This window comes from Tamandua tetradactyla, chromosome 22, assembly GCF_023851605.1.
Source record: "Tamandua tetradactyla isolate mTamTet1 chromosome 22, mTamTet1.pri, whole genome shotgun sequence".
Lineage (NCBI taxonomy): Eukaryota > Metazoa > Chordata > Mammalia > Pilosa > Myrmecophagidae > Tamandua > Tamandua tetradactyla.
This window is the reverse complement of record NC_135348.1, coordinates 15,857,127-15,877,012: the sequence shown is the minus strand read 5'-3', so window position 1 is coordinate 15,877,012 and position 19,886 is coordinate 15,857,127. Positions and strand designations below refer to the sequence as shown.

General features: G+C 37.4%; 1 protein-coding gene and 1 pseudogene across 27 annotated transcripts in view; one reads left to right on the top strand and one right to left on the bottom strand.

Moving 5' to 3' along the window:
- The window catches only part of FHIP1A (FHF complex subunit HOOK interacting protein 1A), a 354,626-nt gene that overhangs the window by 206,266 nt on the left and 128,474 nt on the right, over positions 1-19,886 (top strand). For 26 of the 27 annotated variants that reach the window (XM_077139811.1, XM_077139801.1, XM_077139793.1 and 23 more), the window contains one exon: positions 19,192-19,818. In XM_077139811.1, coding sequence (XP_076995926.1) covers positions 19,192-19,818 — 627 coding nt within the window. Of the gene's footprint in view, positions 1-6,661; positions 7,030-19,191; positions 19,819-19,886 lie in introns of those variants that run through there. The other variant, XM_077139815.1, reaches the window with a different exon arrangement.
- Positions 6,472-7,663, bottom strand: LOC143666238 (serine/threonine-protein phosphatase 2A 56 kDa regulatory subunit gamma isoform pseudogene; annotated as a pseudogene).

Sequence of the window (19,886 nt, the reverse complement as noted above, 5' to 3'; positions counted from 1 at the left end):
AGTAATGCCCCCATATCATTTCTGACTTTAGTTATTTGATTCCTTGCTTTTTAATTTTAATTGGTTAGTCTAACTAAAGGTTTGCTGATTTTGATTTTTTGAAGAACCGTGTTTTGTTTTTTTGTTCTTTATTGTTTTTATATATATTAATTTTTTATTGTACAGTATATCATATATACAAATCAAAAAAATAAAAAAGCAATAGTTTTCAAAGCAGTCTTCAACAAGTAGTTGCAGGACACACCTCAAAGAGTTTATCATGGGCTACCATACCATCATCAGATTTTTCCTTTTAGCTGCTCCAGAACATTGGAGGCTAAAAGGCTTAAATATTTTTTTATCCTCACAATCAACTTTTTTTTTAATGTTGTTGTTGTTTTTAATTGTGAAATATAGCATATATGCAAAAACAATAAATTTCCAGGTACATTTTACAAGTAGTTGTAGAACAGATTTGTAAGTTTGATATGGGTTATGGTTCCATGATTTTTTTTTTTAAATTTTTTTTTATTAATCAAAAAAAAGAAAAGAAATTAACACAACATTTAGAAATCATTCCATTCTACACATGCACTCAGTAATTCTTAGTATCATCACATAGATGTATGATCATCATTTCTTAGGACATTTGCATTGATTTAGGAAAAGAACTAGCAAAACAGCAGAAAAAGATATAGAATGTTAATATAGAGAAAAGAATTAAAATAATAATACTAATAAAAATATATATATATATATAAAAAGCAAAAAGAAAAAAACAAAAAAGATACAAACAAACAAAAAAAAAACTATATTTCAGGTGCAGCTTCATTCAGTGTTCCAAGATAGTTACATTACACTTAGGTATTATTGTGCTGTCCATTTTTGAGTTTTTGTATCTAGTCCTGTTGCACAGTCTGTATCCCTTCAGCTCCAATTACCCATTATCTTACCCTGTTTCTAACTCCTGCTGGACTCTGTTACCAAGGACATATTTCAAGTTTATTCTCGAATGTCCGTTCACATCAGTGGGACCATACAGTATTTGTCCTTTAGTTTTTGGCTAGACTCACTCAGCATAATGTTCTCTAGGTCCATCCATGTTATTACATGCTTCATAAGTTTAGTCTGTCTTAAAGCTGCATAATATTCCATTGTAGGTATACACCACAGTTTGTTTAGCCACTCGTCTGTTGATGGACATTTTGGCTGTTTCCATCTCTTTGCAATTGTAGATAATGCTGCTATAAACACTGGTGTGCAAATGTCCGTCTGTGTCTTTGCCCTTAAGTCCTTTGAGGAGATACCTAGCAGTGGTATTGCTGGGTCATAATCCATTCTGCCAGTCTATGTCTTTTGATTGGGAAATTCAGTCCATTAACTTTTCGTGTTATTATTGTTTGGATAATATTTTCCTCTACCATTTTGGCTTTTGTATTATATATATCATATCTGATTTTCCTTCTTTCTACACTTTACTCCATACCTCTCTCTTCTGTCTTTTCGTATCTGACTCTAGTGCTCCCTTTAGTATTTCTTGCAGAGCTGGTCTCTTGGTCACAAATTCTCTCAGTGACTTTTTCTCTATAAATGTTTTAATTTCTCCTTCATTTTTGAAGGACAATTTTGCTGGATATAGAAGTCTTGGTTGGCAGTTTTTCTCTTTTAGTAATTTAAATATATCATCCCACTGTCTTCTAGCTTCCATGGTTTCTGCTGAGAAATCTACACATAGTCTTATTGGGTTTCCCTTGTATGTGACAGATTGTTTTTCTCTTGCTGCTTTCAAGATCCTCTCTTTCTCTTTGACCTCTGACATTCTAACTAGTAAGCGTCTTGGAGAACGCCTATTTGGGTCTATTCTCTTTGGGGTGCGCTGCTCTTCTTGGATCTGTAAATTTAGGTCTTTCATAAGAGTTGGGAAATTTTCAGTGATAATTTCTTCCATTAGTTTTTCTCCTCCTTTTCCCTTCTCTTCTCCTTCTGGGACACCCACAACACGTATGTTTGTGCGCTTCATATTGTCATTCAGTTACCTGATCCCCTGCTCAAGTTTTTCCATTCTTTTCCCGATAGTTTCTGTTTCTTTTTGGAATTCAGATGTTCCGTCCTCCAGTTCACTAATTGTAGCTTCTGTCTCTTTAGATCTACCATTGTAGGTATCCATTGTTTTTTCCATTTTTTCTTCTTTGTCCTTCACTCCCATAAGTTCTGTGATTTGTTTTTTCAGATTTTCTATTTCTTCTTTTTGTTCAGCCCATGTCTTCTTCATGTCCTCCCTCAATTTATTGATTTGGTTTTTGAAGAGTTTTTCCATTTCTGTTCGTATATTCAGCATTAGTTGTCTCAGCTCCTGTATCTCATTTGAACTATTGGTTTGTTCCTTTGACTGGGCCATATCTTCAATTTTCTGAGCATCATCCATTATTTTCTGCTGGTGTCTGGGCATTTGATCAGATTTCCCTGGGTGTGGGACCCGGCTGGTTGAAAGGTTTTTCTGTGAAATCTCTGGGCTCTGTTTTTCTTTTCCTGCCCAGTAGGTGGCGCTCGTGGCGCACGTCTGTCTGCGGGGCCCACCAGTAAAAGATGCTGTGGCTCCTTTAACTTGCCAATCCGAATCTCGCAGTCGGCCCGGGAAACCGCGCGTGGAGGGGGGGTCGCCGGCCACCGCGGCTTGGGGGAGTGCCGGTCCAAATTGCCCAGCTGGCTTGAGATGCCAAGCGTGGCGGGAGGGCCCCGCTATCCAATGTTCCCAGTCAGACCGGGAAGCCACGTGCGTGGAGGGGACCCCAGTCGCCAGCCGCCCTGGCCGGGAAAACGCGTGCCCCTCGGGTATCTCAGCACAGCGGATTCTCTCTGCCCATTCAGCCGTTCCAGAATGGGGTACACTGTCTTTTTGGTCTCTGTCGTGGCTCCGGGAGCTGTTTTGTATTGTTTCTGTTTCTTTAGTTGCTGTTCTGGAGGAGGAACTAAGACCCGCGCGTCTTACTAAGCCGCCATCTTCTCCGGAAGTCATGATTTTTTGTTTTTTCTTCTAGCTGTTCCAAGATACTGGAAATCAACAGAAATATCAATATAATGACTCAGCAGTCATATTCATTTGTTAAATCCTATTGTCTCTGCTATATTCCTCCTTCTCCTTAAGTAACATATAGACATAAAAGGAATAAATTTCAAAGTACATCACAATAATTAGTTGTAGAACAGCGTTCAGAGTTTGGTATGAGCTAGAATTCCCCAATTTCAGGTTTTTACTTATAGCTGCTCTGAGATACTGGAGACTAAAAGAAATATCAGCATAATGATTCAGCAATCATACTCATTTGTTAAACCCAGCCTTCTCTGTATAACTCCACCATCACCTTTGATCTTTCTCCCGCTCTTCAGGGGTATTTGGGCTATGCATATCGCTTTTTCTTTTCTTTTTTTTTATTTTTAACTTTTTTTTATTGTATAGTATGACATATATACAAAGCAAAGAAATAAAAAAGCAGTAGCTTTCAAGGCACTCTTCAGCAAGTAGTTACAGGACAGATCCCAGAGTTTGTCATGGGCTACAATACCTCTCATATTTTTCCTTCTAGGTGCTCCCTTTACTATTTTTTGACCTGTATTTCATTTATCATCCCTCTAATCTTTATTTCCTTCCTTCTACTTGCTTTGAGTTTAGTTTGTGCTTCTTTTTCTAAATCCTCCACTTGTGAGATTATATCTCTGATTTATATTCTTTTTTAATGAAGCATTTAAAGGGGTGTAAATTCTCTGAGAGGAATTCAGCACTGCCTTGGCTGAATCCTGTATGTTTTGAAATGCTGGGTTTTGTTTTCCTTTCGTGTACTATATTTTCTGATTTCCCCTGTGGTTTCTTCTTTGACTTATTGATTAAGAGTGTCTTATTTAGTATCTACATGCTTTTTAGTTTTCCAGGTCACCCTCTGTTACTAATTTTTAGCTTCATTCCATTGTATTTGGAGAAGATTCATAGTATGATTTCAATGTTTTATCATTTTGGGGGACTTGTTTTGTTTCCTAACATATGGTCTGTCCTGGAGAACGATCCATGTACACTAGAGAAGAATATGTATTCTGCTATTGAGTGAAATGTTTTACATATGTCTGTTAGTTCTAGTTGGTTTTTATTATATTGTTCAAGTCTTCTATTTCCTTGCTGATTTCCTTTCTAGATATTCTATCCTTTATTGAAAATGGTGTGTTTATATCTCCTACTATTAGCATAGAAATATCTATTCAAATCTTTCAGTATTTATTTCTTGTATTTCTGGGCTTTGTATTAGGTGCAAATATGTTTATAATCATTATATCTGCTTGTGAATTAACTTCTTCATCAGTATATAGTGCTTTTTTTTGGTCCCTTGTTACAGTTTTTACTTAAAGTCCATTTTATTTAATATTAGTATAGCTACCCCAGCTCTGTTTTGGTCACTCTTTGCATGGTATGTTTTTTTCCATGCTTTCACTTTCAACCTTTTTGGGTATTTTAATTTAAGGTGAATTTCTTGTAAACAACATGAAGTTGGGTCATGCTTTTTGGCCCATTCTTCCAGTCTCTGCCTTTTGACTATAGAGTTTAATCCATTTATGTTTAGCATGTCTGTTGATAGTGCAGGACTTTCTTCTTCATTTTATTATTTGGTCTTTGCAAATCTTATACCTTTTTTCTCCTCAATTCTTCCATTAATGCCTACTTTCATGTTTATTTGATTTTTTTTGTAGTGTAATATTTTGCATTCCTCCTCATTTGCTTCTGTAGTGTAATATTTTGCGTTCCTCTTCATTTGATTCTGTATCTATTTTTAAGATATTTTCTTTGTGATTACCTTTGGACTTACGTTTAACATCCTAGATCTAAAACAATCCCATTTGATTTGATACGAACTTGACTTCAATAACATACACACGCACTGTTCCTATATTCCTCTGCCCCCCCATTTTTGTTGTATTTGTTATATATTATAACCCAGTAAATTGTGTGTCCCAAACTGTAGATTTATAATTAATTTTTATGCATTTTCATTTTAGAACCTGTAAGAAGTAATGTGTGGGTTTACATACCACAAAATATAATACAATAGTACTGACATTTATAATTACTCAAATAGTTCTCTCTAATGGAGGTCTTTATTTCTTCATGCTATTTTGAACCACTGTCTAGTGTCCTTTTGTTTCAGTCTGAAGAACTTCGTTTAGCATTGCTTGTAGGGTAAGTCTAATGGTGACATACTCCCTCAGCTTTTCTTTTTCTGGGAATGACTTAATCTCTCTGTTTTTTGTTTGTTTGTTTGTTTGTTTGCATGTGCAAGCACTGGGAAGCAAACCCTCTCTCTGATTTTCAAAGATAGTTTAGCCACATATGGAATCATTGGTTGGCAGTTGTTTTCTTTCAGCACATTAAATATTTCATCTCACTGCCTTTTTGCTCCCATGGTTTCTGATGAGAAAAAGTTGCTTAATCTTTTTGGGGCTCTCTTGTTTTTCTCTTGTAGCCTCAGAACCCTTTCTTTGTCTTTTCTATTTGATAGTTTGACTATCAAAGAGAATTCAAAGGTTCTCTTTGAGTTTATCCTGTTAGGGATTTATTGAGATTCTTAAATGTGCATACTCATGTCTTTTATAAAATTTGGGATGTTTCATTTTATTTTTTTCAGTGATTTTTAAAAATTGAGATACAATCATTCAGTATGTACAGTCATTCACAGTATCATCATATGGCTGTGCATTCATTATAATAATATAGTTTTGAACATTTTGATTACTCCAAAAACAATAGAAATAAGAATAAAAATAAAAGAACACGTAAAACATCCCATGCCCTCTATCCCCCTACTGTTTTTTTATACTTGAAATATTTAATATATAATATTTATGGCTGAAACAGGCATTCATTCAAAAGAAAAGAAAACAGCATTTTAATAAATAAAGGTAATGGTGAAAGTCCTTGGAGGTGGAGCCGATAAAAGCAAATTTAGAAAACAAACGTGACATCAGAGCTTCTGGAAGAGCAAAAATTGTGAGAGCTGGTATCTAAGCCTTCCTGCTCGGGTATTTTAAATTTGTGTGTAAAGCATAGAATAATTTTACAAACTATGATGAGTGGTGGGGGGTGGGGGAAGCAGTAAAACAGGAGCCAGGAATGAATGAGACTTCATGCAGACGATGCCTCTGAATGAGTGACACTCGGTGGGGGGCTTGGCAGCTAACATGTGGGGCTGGTTAGGAGGATGCAGACCAGCAGGAGGTAGCCCAGGAGGAGATGCGGCCTGGAGAGGCAGGGCCTGCAGCTGGCAGCACACTGGCACATCTCGAAGGCTGGATGTAAACAGGAAACCGGAAAAGAACATCAGAATGGACACACACAGGCTGCACGCGTTCCTCCTGTCTAAAGGAATGAACACAAACTTTGCTTCTTAATTTAGGGCAGTATGAATTGGAATTTCTTAAGGGGCCAGATGTCTTTAATTTTGTCTTGACCATCACAAGCTTCACTTCCCACTTCTTGACTTTCTTCACCTTCCTTACTTGTATGGTTCATAGTGCTTTTCTCCTGACCAATTAGGGATTTGCTTTGGCTAGATTTTCTATTTTAACCCATGTCCTTCTCATCCTTTCATCTTTAGCTTCTCTTTCCATTTCTCTGCTTTGAACTGTTGGATACAGCCATCAGACAGTTTCTGGTTCTTCTCCATGAAAAGTTTCAGTGCACTGTATGTCAAGCCATTTATCATCTTGTTTCAGTGGGTCTTTGAGTTGCAGTACAAGGATGGAAACATGATGAGCAGAGTCTTCACTGTGTTGTCACTGATTAAGCTCATAATACACTCATTGTTCCTATAGTGTAGGGCTTGCTTGGTCACCTGAAAATGTGAACTGAAAATGCATTTGGCCAATTGCCTGAAAAGGAGCTCCATGATCTTTACAAATTCTGATGGTTCAATAGCATCTAGAATTTCTTCTAATTCATTTAAGAACATTACTTCTTTTGGGCTTTGAGTCTTTGGCCAGTATTTGAGAAGTGCCATTACCGCTGGCTTGGTAAGGGTGCTGTCCTTTTCTAAAAACTTAACTGCACAGTACATCAGCTGTGGGCCATAGACACTCAGGGAAATTTACTTTGTGCAATGGTAATAACACCTTCAATAAGAAAATCTCGTGCTGTTCTTTTAGAGGCAAGGCAAGTCCATTAATTATACTTCTCAATATTTCCACTAATTCTGCTATGCCATTGTGATGTTCTGTTTCATAAAACAACCTATAAAAATATTATGTATCTATTTTCTGATGTAAACTCTTAAGCCTAAGAATTTTCCATAGATTCTGTGGAGGGTAGTTTTAAGAAAATCTCTCTCTGGAGGATCTTCACTGTCAAAGAGTTCTAAAAGCTGCAATACAAATGTCTGATCGATATATTTTTTTCACTATGTTAGGTTGGAAATCTGGGGACTCTAAAAGTCTTAAGAAAAATTCATAAACAAGCTTTAGGTGAGGCCAGGTGCTTCTGATGTTGGCTCATCTTCCTCTGGATTAAACTCTGCTCTAGTAGGATTGGAAGAAGGTGGTAATATTGGAAATATGTTAACTTCAAACACATGGATGACTTCTGGGTAAATAGGCTCTGTGGTCACATTCTGATGTGTGTGATGTAGTCTACCATTTCACTTAAAGCAGCTCATTCTACTTCCTTCCACTTTGGGTCACTGAGTGGATCAGAAACAAAGTCAAAGAGGACGCAACACTGACATAACTTCTGAATAAAAAGCTTCTCTTGATCAGCAGGAGGAATATCTTAAATTAATCAGTCTGGATACTTAATTATAAATTTTCAAAGAGGATGTTGTCTTGTTCACCATTTTATCCTCAGCCTCTAAAACTGGCCTAATCTGTAGTGGGGCCTCGAATATTTGTTGAATGAACATATCAGTCTTTTAAGGATGTAATTTTTGAAGTTCTCTATTATTCCTGGCTCTAAACCTGGACATATTTTGTTATCTTTCTTCACAATGAGTTGAGGACTGGGACTTTTCTTTTACTAGATACTGCAGACTGGGGAACAGCAATACTGTTTTTCCTGCTGGGAATCTCTGATTCTACAGTCTTCTCTTTCTCCTTCTCTCAAAATTTTTTCCACTTTTCCCTGCTTTTGGTGAATCTTTCTCCATCTTGCTTTTTTTATTCAGCATGATTGGTGCCGGTTGTCCCTGCCACCTCTGCTCCAGCAGCAGCGGTTCCCCTGCTTTGAGACTGAGTGTTTCACTTGCTCTTGCTCCCCCAGCAGTGGCACCCCCACCCCATTGTGTATTTATTAAGTCTTTTTTTTCCTTATTCATCTGTCCATACACTGGATAAAGGAAGTGTCAGTCACAAGGTTTTCACACTCACATGTTCATACCTTAAAAGCTATACTGTTATTCAATCATCTTTACTTATCGAGACTATTGGATTACAGTTCAGTGGTTTCAGGTATTTCCCTCTAGCTACTCCAATACACCAAAAACTGAAACGGGATATCTGTATACTTTATAATTAATAACCTCCAGAAAGTCCTATTGACTCGAATATTTGAAATTTCTCAGCCACTGAAACTTTATGTTGTTTCATTTTTCCTCCCACTGTTGATCAAGCAGGCTTTCTAATTCTGACAATGCCATGTACAGGCTCATCCCTTGGAGTCCTGTCCCACATTGCCAGGGAGATTTACACTCCTGGGAGTCATGTCCCACTTAGAGGGGAGGGGCGGGGAGGGCAGTGAGTTCATCTGCAGAGTTGGCTTAAAGATAGAGAGGCCACATCTGAGCAACAACAGAGATTCTCTAGTGGTGACTCTTAGTCATAATTGAAAGTAGATTAAGCTTCTCCTTTGCAGGAATAAGTTTCATTAAGGGGAGGTCCCAGGATTGAGGGCTGTCCCCTCAAATTGGCAGTCCCCAGTGCTTGTGAGAATATCAGATCTTCCCCAAATGGGAAAGTTTAATATTTCTACCTTTTCCCACAGTCCCTTAAGGGGACTTTGCAAAGACTTTTTAATCTTCTGTCCATTTTACTCTGGGATGTATCGGGCATCACACCAGCCTGTACAAGCCAACAAGATATCACTCCCTATTCTTGGTTCCATGTAATTATGGTGTTTGAGTAAGCTGACCATAAAAGTTAAATTAGATATTGTGCAAAAAGATAGAAATTTTGCGCCAAATTTTTAAAATACAGCTAATACCATCCTTCACCCTTTAGTCTGCTTTACCTAAGTCCCTACACAGATCAGCTTCATCGTATCCCTAACTGAAGTCTGATCACTTTTTCAGCTTTTTTACTGTTGCTTTATGGGATAAGGCTGACTTTCATAGCTGTAAAACTCTAGCTTTGAGTCTCAGGTGTCATACAAATACCCCGAGTTCCATGGAAGTAACCAAAAGCTCAGCATCTCAGATTTTAGCAATAGCAGTTATAACTCTGAAATGGATGTGATTGCTGTAAGAGCTTACAATCTAGGAACCGTTACAAAAGGCCTTCACCTATAATCTCTTTTCTCAATTCAATTCTTAGGCGTTTCACATTATATTTTGTCCATATTAGGTAGGCATTATAATATTATTTGTCTTTTCATCTGGCTAATTTTACTCAATCTACTGTCCTCAAGGTTGATTCACCTAGTTGCATGCCTCATGACTTTATTTCCTTCCTGCAGCTACTCAGTAGTCTGAGTAAAATTAGCCAGATGAAAAGACAAATAATATTATAATGCCTACCTAATATGGACAAAATATAATGTGAAACGCCTAAGAATTGAATTGAGAAAAGAGATTATAGGTGAAGGCCTTTTGTAACGGTTCCTAGATTGTAAGCTCTTACAGCAATCACATCCATTTCAGAGTTATAACTGCTATTGCTAAAATCTGAGATGCTGAGCTTTTGGTTACTTCCATGGAACTCGGGGTATTTGTATGACACCTGAGACTCAAAGCTAGAGTCTTTTTATGTAAACACCACAGTTCCTTCTTCCAGTTTTCAGTAGATGTACCCTTGAGTCACCTCCATCCATGTAATTTGCGAACACTGCCATCATGAACACCAGTGTGCAAATGTCCATTCATATCCCCGCTCTCAGTTTCTCCAACTGTACACCTAACTACAGGGTTGCAAGATCATATGGCAAACTCACCCTTAGCCTCCTGTGGAGCCACCATGCTGCCCTCCAGAAGGACTGCATCACTCTACTTCCCTACCAACAGTGAATAGCTACATTTCTCTGTGTACATTTTCTCCCGTACTTGTATCTCTCTGTTCATTTTTAAACAGTTTTGTTCACACGTCATGCAGTCTAACCTAAGTCAGAAATTAATGGTTACCAGTATCGTTCACAGCCATGCCTTTACCATCACAATCTAAATGAGGACTTTTCTTCCACAAAAAAATCCCATATCCCTCCTCTGTAACCCCCACTTATTGACATTTTCTTTGGCATACTGCCTTTGTTACTCTCAATGGAAGCATATTACAATGTTACGTTAATTGTAGACCCTAGTAAGCACTGATTGTATTTTCCTTTGTACACCATCCCATTTTCAGCACCTTGCAATATTGACATTCATTTGTTCTTCTTTGTACAAACACATTCTTATAATTGTACTTTTAATCACCATCGTTGTTCACTTTAGATATTGCTAAGTTGTACTGTTCCAGTCTTTAAAAATGATTTCCTTCAGTATTCCTTCTGCCCCTTTCTCTCTTTCTTCTCCTTTTGGAATTCCCATAAAACATATTTTGGCATGCTTGATGATATACCATCAGTCTCTAAGGCTCTGTTTGTTTTTATAATTCTATTTTCTTTTTCTCTTCAACTTACATAATTTCAGTTATCTGTCTTCAAGTACACTCATTATTTCTTCTGCTAGTCCCAATCTCCTGTTGCAATCCTCCAGATAATTTCTCATTTTTGTTATTGTTTTCTTCAATTCCAGTATATCTGTTTGTTTCCTTTTAAATTTTTCTCTCTTTATTGATGTTCTCATATTGCTCATTCATTGTTTTCCTGATATCCTTTAGATCTTTCCCCACATTCTCCTTAATCTCCTTGAATATATTTAGGATCTTTTTTTTTTTTTAAAGCATTTGTCTGTTTTGTTCAAAGGCTTGTCTTCTCCATCAATGGTTTCTTGATTGTTATCTTGTTCCTTTGGATGGGCCATCATTTCCTCTTTCTTTATCTTGTAATCTTTTGTTGTACACTATATGTTTTAATATTTTGAAGTGTTAACTCTGCTATTTAATCTCTGAGCTCTGTTTCTTAAAGTTTGTATACAACTAGGGATATGCCAGAGATTTCCTTGATTGCCAGGAGCTAAAATAAAAAAAATACTTTTCACAGTCTTTGCAGATTGGCTCTGTGTTGGCTGCTGTTCACTTCAGAGGTTAGCCCTTAAATCAAGATGGTCACCCTGAGGTGATAGCAGTATCTATGGTCCTCGCCATCTTTTTTGAGTCATTGTCTCATGCCAGACTTGTGCTTGCTTCTTGTGCTTCCTGATAGCCTCAGGAATACCCATTTTTACAGGAATCTGAATATCTCTTCTATTCCGTATAAAATGGATTCTTCCCCTCTCCCTGTACTTTCTTGTGTGTCTTACAACCAATTATTTTTTGTCCCAGGCTGTTGTGATATAAATGTTTATGATGTTAGCTGTCTACAAGCTGCTTCTGCCTGAAGAGCAAGTTCTGGAAGGACATACCAGAGAAGAATTTTCTGATTAAGGCTTTCCTGCAACCATCAGAAACATTGACACTGACATACAAGCACCCCACTATGCTAAGACGGATTATATCACACTGGATGTATGGACCGGCTCCATACCACACCTGGGAGGTGGTAGATGCAAAATAACAAAGATGCCACAAGATGCTCCTGCCATTTTTAAAGCTCTGTTTTCTTGATTTGGCACTTTCCCAGTTACTGCAATGCTTTAACTGTTTGCTAAAGTTTCTAGGTAAATAGTTCTGCCAGTTTTGTTAGTTGTTCAAAAATTCTGTGGGTGATAGTACCCTGGAGTTTCTTATGCCACCCTCTTGGTTGACTAGAAGTCTTCACTTTTCCTATTAAATAAATCAGGAAAAGGTCCTCAGACTCTCTCCACATCTGAATGCTGTTGGGGTTCTTTTATTTCCTTGAAGAATGAAAATACAGCTTCAAGTAATTCCTGTAGGTGTTAAGAGTGATTGTTATTCAGCAGAGCGATACTCAGCCCGCACTCCAGGTGCTTCAGTGTTGACATTGCAGGTGGGATATAGTAATGTATCAACTTTAGTTTGGGCTTTTAAAAAATGTATAAGCTAAGTGAGATGACATTGCAAGATAGATTACAAAATGAATAATAATGATTATAGGAATTAAGTCAAGAGAGAGGACTTTTATGAATGTAAAATGGATTTGGAATTAGAGGAAGTTCAATTTTGCTAGCTTGGCTCTAGAAAAAGAAGATACATATGAACAGAGAGGAAGATAACATTTGGTTCAGTGGTGTTTCTATTTGCTAAAGCTGCCAGAATGCAATATACAAGAAATAAGTTGGCTTTTACAAAGAGGATTTATTAAGTTACAATTTACAGTTCTAAGGCCATAAAAATGTCCAAATTAAGGCATGAATAAGAGGATACTTTCAACCAGGAAAGGCCATTCAAGTATGAGGTTTCTCTGTTGGGTGGGAATGCACGTGGCTGGCATCCCCTGATCCTTTGCTCTTGGGTTGTGTTGCTTTAAGCTTCTGATTCCAGTGGCTTTCTATGTTAGCTCTACAGGCCTTTCCAAATGTCTGTATCTAGGCATCGGTGCTTTGTGTTGGCCTTTTTAAGGACTCCAATAAACTAATTAAGACCCACCTTGAATGGGTGGGGCCACATATCCATGGGAATAATCTCATCAAAAGATCCCACCTACCATGAGTCTGCATCCACAAGATTGGATTTAAAAAGCATGGCTTTTCTGGGGTACATAACAGTTTCAAACCAGTACAAGGGGTATTTGGAAGAATCGGTCAGTTTGGGCTTTTTGGAGTAGTGAAAATAAGGTGGGGAAGTCAGGGGTAAGGCAAAGAAAGGCCATGTGTGAGGCATTGAATGAGACCTTCAGCTGATAGGAATGAGACCTTTAGCTGATAAAAAATAATATTTTTGTTCTGAAGCTTCATACATTAGCGTTTTACTATGAGTTGTTCATGCTGGATGTGGATGAAGAGCAGTTGCAGAGGACTGGGAAATGAACTGAAATCTGATAGAAATTTCTATGGTTACTGTGACTGCAGCCCCTAGGTTCTCTTGGGCATCCCAGAAAACTTGTAAGGCTGATAAGAAATGTGACATAGACATAAACTGGGTGACAATATTTCATTTACTGAAATGTCCCATTCCCTTGATCTGTGCATCTTCATTATTTTGGTCTTTGTCTTGTCATAGACCAAATTATAGAGAAAAATTAAGAGAAACCTTTAAGAGATGATGATTTGAAAAGTATTAGAGAACTCTGATTAGCCTTCTTAATATGTTAGTAAATTGGTGTCTTATTTACTTTTAAAATTTGTATTTCCATTCCCACCTTTACAAGTAGCCCTAATCTTGACCATAGAAAGTATAACAGAGCAAAAGCCATGCTTCTTAAGATAAAGCAAATGTCATTAACTTGTGCTTCTGTTAGGTTGAGCATGTTGAAATGTCAGAACTCTTCCAATGATAAGACTGATTTTTGCTATAGTTGAAATTATAGTGTTCTCTGGAATATTATTACATAGATCATTACTCTTTAGTACTTTTTGTAGCATTCCAATTTTTAAAAAAGTATACCTAAACTTAAGGGATTTATTACATTATTTTATTGACCAATACCCCTACCACATGTCTGTGTGGCAGTAGTTGCCAGACTCCTTTTAGTCCCAAGGTGGTATGCATGCAGATATAACTCCTGCTTTATTCTGATTTATCCCAAATTTAAAAATGTCACTGGAGTTCAGGACTGGAGTCGACATTAAGCGACTGGTGCAAGTGTGCATATACTACAAGGCTGTTATCTTAATATAAAAATAAATGTATTGGTAAAGGAGTCCTATGGGAATAGGTGTGCAAGGAATACCCTAGATTGAAAGACACAATTGTTAACTAATAGCAAGACCGGATGGAAACAGTTTTGGTACATTAAGTGGAATTTGGCTTAAGACAGCTAAATCCTGCCTTTCTTTTAAAGAATGAAATAAAAATTTTGAAAACCTGTGTGATGGAAAATGTTGTTTAGTGACTTGTTTTTTCCCCATGATGCCACTTTAACATTCCAGAGGATTAGGCGGTATAGGTTATACTCTTGTGACTTGCTTGAAATAAGTATTAAGTAACATAATAATTACCTCTTGGTATTTGTGTATATGTGAGACATAAATAAGTCAGCAAAAGTAGAAATGAAGCTAATCTCCTGACAAACACTTGTGTTTATCATGAAGGATAACCATTTGTTAGCTTGAGGGTGATTATGCTACTTATATAGAATTTTGATCCTGAAAACATTTGAGCTTCCTATATAGAATTTGTTAAAACTTGAAAGTCAGGGCCATTGGCTGATATGGGGCCATTATTAGGGCTAAGGACAGGAGTATCTGATATTCTCTAATGGAAGAAATGTGCTATTTGTTCATTTTATTTAGCTCCCAAATCCTCAGTTTTAGGTTAAATGGCTTTGAAGTTTGGTTAAAAATTTTCTATGTTGATCTGATGATAATTTGAACACCATTGTCCACACTGTTGATTTGCGTGTGTGTGTGTGTGTGTGTGTGTGTGTGTATGTTTCAAGAATTGTGGTTTTCTACATGTGGCTCTACGTGTGGTCTGGGTTCATGGTTCCAACCTGTGTTTGTTAAGCTTTGTAGATCAACAAATACTGGTATGATCAGCATAACATTTAAGTTGCTCTCTCTGATCTCAGCTGGTTTGCCTAATGACTGTAGGCCTCATCAGGGGTTGATTAGTTCATTAAATGGTATTCTCAGCATGAAAAAGCGAGCTTGTTTTGTAAAGAAAATATTTACAAAGCATATTTTGCTTGCTTTAACCTTCTTCCCTGCTAAGATCTCTCTACCTACGTTAGTTTTTTTTCCTCTCTGAGCTGAGTCCCTGAGATGGAGAGTGGGTAGGTGAGGAGAAGTCAGATTTGGGAAATGTATAAGGAGCAGGAAATCACAGGAGTGGGCCAGGCCCGATGAAGCCACTGTGAGCAGCATGGAATCATGACATCCATAGGGCTAGAAGGTCAGAGTTGTTAAGCAGCTGAAACTAGGTAGCAACAGAAGTCAAAGACACAAGAATATTGGAGTTTGGTAAGAGAGATGTGTGCAGACAGCAAAAAAGGGAAAAATAAAAAAACTCCAGGCCACATCAGGAATCAATCTACAGAAATGAAAGAACTATGATACAGTCTAGGCAGCAAACTTGGGACAACACAACAGAAGTTGTTTGGCATTTTAATGCAAGTTGTGCTCTAGCCAAGAAGCTTCTTAGGCATTCCTTGCCAGGGTGGGAACCAGGCCTAGGGTGTGGGTCCCCAGAACCTGCTTGCAAAAGCAGGTCACAGGTGTGTCTTGGCTGGAAGGAAAAGGGAGGTGGCCTAGGAGAGACCTGGCACTCCGAAGAGAATTTAAGGACAAGTGACAACACAGGAATAGTCAGCACTTTACCTATCATTGTGTATTCCATGACTCACAGGAGTCAGTGCTGGTTGTAAATCACCCATCTTCCAGGCAGTAACTGGGGCTTGGGAATAAGTAAAGGACTCTTAATGTGTTTACTCCATTCCAGATGATCAGGAAACCTTACATCTCTGTGGGGTATTATAGCTCTCTTCTCTTGTTTCTCTGAAAATTAACTTGGAAGGCAGTGTAAAGGAGCTACCAGAAAGAGGGTATAGATGCTTCAGTTAAAAAGCTGTTAAACAGTTTGCTTTTTGTACAGAAATCTCTGTTCTCTTTTTAAAGTTTTTTCATAGTCAGAAAAAGTAGGTCTGTTTGCAAAAGAATGTACAGGGATAAATAATACAAATGAAGGTTAATTCATGAGAAAAATGTAAATTGTGATAATGTAGAGTTGTATTATATTTTGCATATATATATATTAGATACATAAATTATCTACATCTACAGTACAAATACATATGCATATATATATAAATTTATATTAGTAATTTCTGAAAATTAGGAGATTTCCAATTATTATTTTTAACTCAGTGGTTTGTTCTTTTATTTAAGGCATCAGTACAAATTACTTTGTCTATTTTTATTTATTTATAATTATAAACTTAGATCAATTTAAAGGGAAGAAAAACTAACCTTAAAATCTTATTGACAGGGGGAGAGGTACAAGGGTAGTTCAGTAGTAGAATTCTTGCCTGCCACGAGAGAGTCCCAGATTCAATTCCTGGTCCATGCACTTCCCAAAACAATCAAACAAACAAGCAAAACAGACCAACAAAAATTCAACAAATGGCGCTGCAATAATGGGATATTCACATGGAAAAATAGTGAAATGTGACCCTGCCGTACAGGGTTAAAAGTATAATCTTATTGACATCTTCCCAAACTCACTTCTAATCACGCATCTACTCATCTATGTATTTGTTTTGGTAAGTTGTTTAATATATGTATTTGCACACGATATTTAATGTTATTTTAAATAGCTCTTGTATGGTGATGTAACATTTTTATTATAATTCCCTTATTTTTGATTATTTGGGCCAATAATGTTTTTATTTTTCATTATTGCAAAATACTGGTTTGAACATTTTTTAACAAATGATTTTTGGGTTATTCTTTTGCAATATATTCTTCAAAATGAGAGTAAGTCTAAGGGCCAGGATGTTTTTCATGGCTTCTATTACATATTGCCAGATGGCTTTCCAGAAAGATTGTTCTAATTTAGCATACCACTATCAATATATAAGGCACAATCTTAGTTTTAGATAGTTTAGACAGTCTGAACACATATGAGAGTATAATTATATATGTGTGTATATATACATATATATATATAGTTTTTTTTTTTTTTTGTATGTTGTATGGTGGGGTCACATTTCATTTTTCCATGTGAGTATCCAGTTATTGCAACACCATTTGTTGAATTTTATTTCTTTGTTTTGCGTGTTTGTTTTCTGGGAAGTGCGTGGACTGGGAATCGATCTTAGGTCTCTCGCATGGCAGCCAGAATTCTGCCACTGAATTACCCTTGCACCCTGGAGAGTATATTTTTACCCAAAGTATAATATTTTACCCCAGGCTGTGAAGATACCTCTCATAAGTAAGCTCTATGTGTGGGCTTTGAAATTATACATGTAATAAAGTATGTATGTAGCTCATTTGTTCTACAGAATGTGGAGCCTTGAAATTATGAGCTTTTGGGGCTGGAGAACATGCTTTGTTGGGTTGGGGGGCCCCTTTTGTACAAGTCTGGTACAGTGATTCTATGCTGTGAAATGTCAAAGCCCAGATTGGCAAAGTAATAGAGGAGAGCCAGATTTGAGGGTTTCTGCCAGTGAGGTTGTTAAGCCTGGAAGGAATTCTGCAGGGCTTGTTAGAGGGTGTGGCATAGTGGGGCATTCTTGAATCAGGCATGCAGCACAAAAGAGAATGTCTGGCGTCAGCACTAGGATATAAGTCGATGGGCCATGTGCCTCTGGGTAGCTGCTAGCTGAAGGTCCTTATCATTAAAAATGTCAACTCAGAGGTGAGGGGGTGATTTTTTTCCCTTTGCGATGGAATTATCACTTTTATACTGGAAGTCAATAGAGATCATAGTCTGTGGAAATCTATTCATTCTGTAGGGATATACCTCTTTGGTCTATAAAAGTTCCTTTGCTCTGCTTCTGACAGGGGAGACCTTTCCCTGAGAAATTTCCCTCACTACTCAAGCTTGCTGACATGGCGTTGTACATTTGCCAAACTCCCTAGTGACTTGTAAAACTTCTGTAAACCAAATACAGAACATGTAACAGCACATCACAGAAATGAGCCAGGAAGGTAGTGCAAAAGACTGGAAAAGAAGGTAGTGCATGTATCCCAGATAGCATGCAGTTCAAAAAGACAAAAAGAAACAAAGATAAGCAACTGATAAAATGTTTGCTTTTTAAAAAAATTGTCATATGTGTATATCTTAGAGCAAATGGAATGGACATTAAGGTTTCTACTGTTTTTTTCACATCATAAAGTTAAATGGAAGTTGAGATATAAAATTGTTTTAATTTCCAAATCCCAAAGTAGAAGGTAGAGAGAGGTAGGAAGCATTCAAATGCCAGCAGTGATAAGGGAGAGAAACAGACCAGAGTGTGGACATGAACCATTTAGGGATTTATTTTGTAGCTGATTATCACAGAAGTTTTTGTGGTTTGAAGAAACCCTGAGTTCAAACCCTTCACTTTAATATCTACAACGTATGCCATACATTAGGGTTGATTTTTACAAAGTCTACGCCCCTTTTTGATCTCTGTCCTTTGATCCTTCCTAATGCTGCGTACTTGGTTGAAGAAGATGCTTATCCAAATAGAGATGGGAAAGATAATTGTTCTGTCAAGGGCATTTGAGTAGCTGTGCTCCCCTGCTGAAATCTCTAGATAACTCCTAAGGTCTGTTTGTAGGAGGACACAAAGGTAATCAGGTTTCCTTTTGTTTAAGTATTTTAAAATTAAAAAGCAATATATTACTGAAAATTTAGAAACTTTTTAAAAAGAAAATGTCCCCACTTTGAACACAACACATTACTATTTTTGCATATTTTTACATATGTATTTTTGGCATAGCTAATGATTATGGATCTAAATATCTCAATTTCTGTCGTTCACTATTTTTCGTGTTGGTCACTATTCTTTAGGATATAATGGTCTAAGGAATGCAGGTAGTTTAATTTACATAATCACTACTTTCTTTGATATTTAGGCTGCCAAAATTTGTAACTATTATAATGTAATGTAATGTAAATTTTAACTGAGTCAATAGAGGTACAGCCCTGTTGACCCGGGAAAAACTTTCATTTTATTCTTCTGAAGGAGAAAGTCGTAGTGCTCACATACATACATTTTGTTTTGGGCCATGGCGCTTGCATTTTCAGTGAAGTTTTGGTGAAATTCATGGTAGGTGTTTTCATAACTATGATAGACATCAGATGGCTGACAGATATTTGATTTGGTTACAGGTGGTGAAAATCTTAGAGAAGCATGACCCCTTGAAGAACACCCAGGCAAAATATGGATCCATTCCTCCAGATGAGGCCAGTGCTGTGCAGAATTATGTAGAGCACATGCTTTTTTTGCTGATTGAAGAACAAGCCAAGGATGCTGCAATGGGGCCAATTCTGGAATTTGTGGTCTCTGAGAACATCATGGAGAAACTCTTCCTTTGGAGCTTGAGACGGGAATTTACTGATGAGACTAAAATTGAGCAGCTTAAGATGTATGAAATGTTGGTCACCCAATCACACCAGCCTCTGCTTCACCACAAGCCCATTCTGAAGCCTCTGATGATGTTGCTCAGTTCTTGTTCTGGAACAACCACCCCTGTTGTAGAGGGAAAGTTAGTTGTCCTGCTCAATCAACTCTGTTCCATCCTTGCCAAAGATCCATCCATTCTGGAACTCTTCTTCCACACTAGTGAGGACCAAGGGGCTGCCAACTTTCTCATCTTCTCTCTCCTGATTCCCTTCATTCATCGGGAGGGGACAGTAGGTCAGCAGGCCCGGGATGCTTTGCTTTTCATCATGTCTCTCTCTGCTGAGAACAGCATGGTGGCTCATCACATTGTGGAGAACACCTACTTCTGCCCTGTGAGTTCCTCTCATTGTTATGTTTCTCACCTACTCTTCTTTCCCCCTCCTATGTTAATGCTAAATGC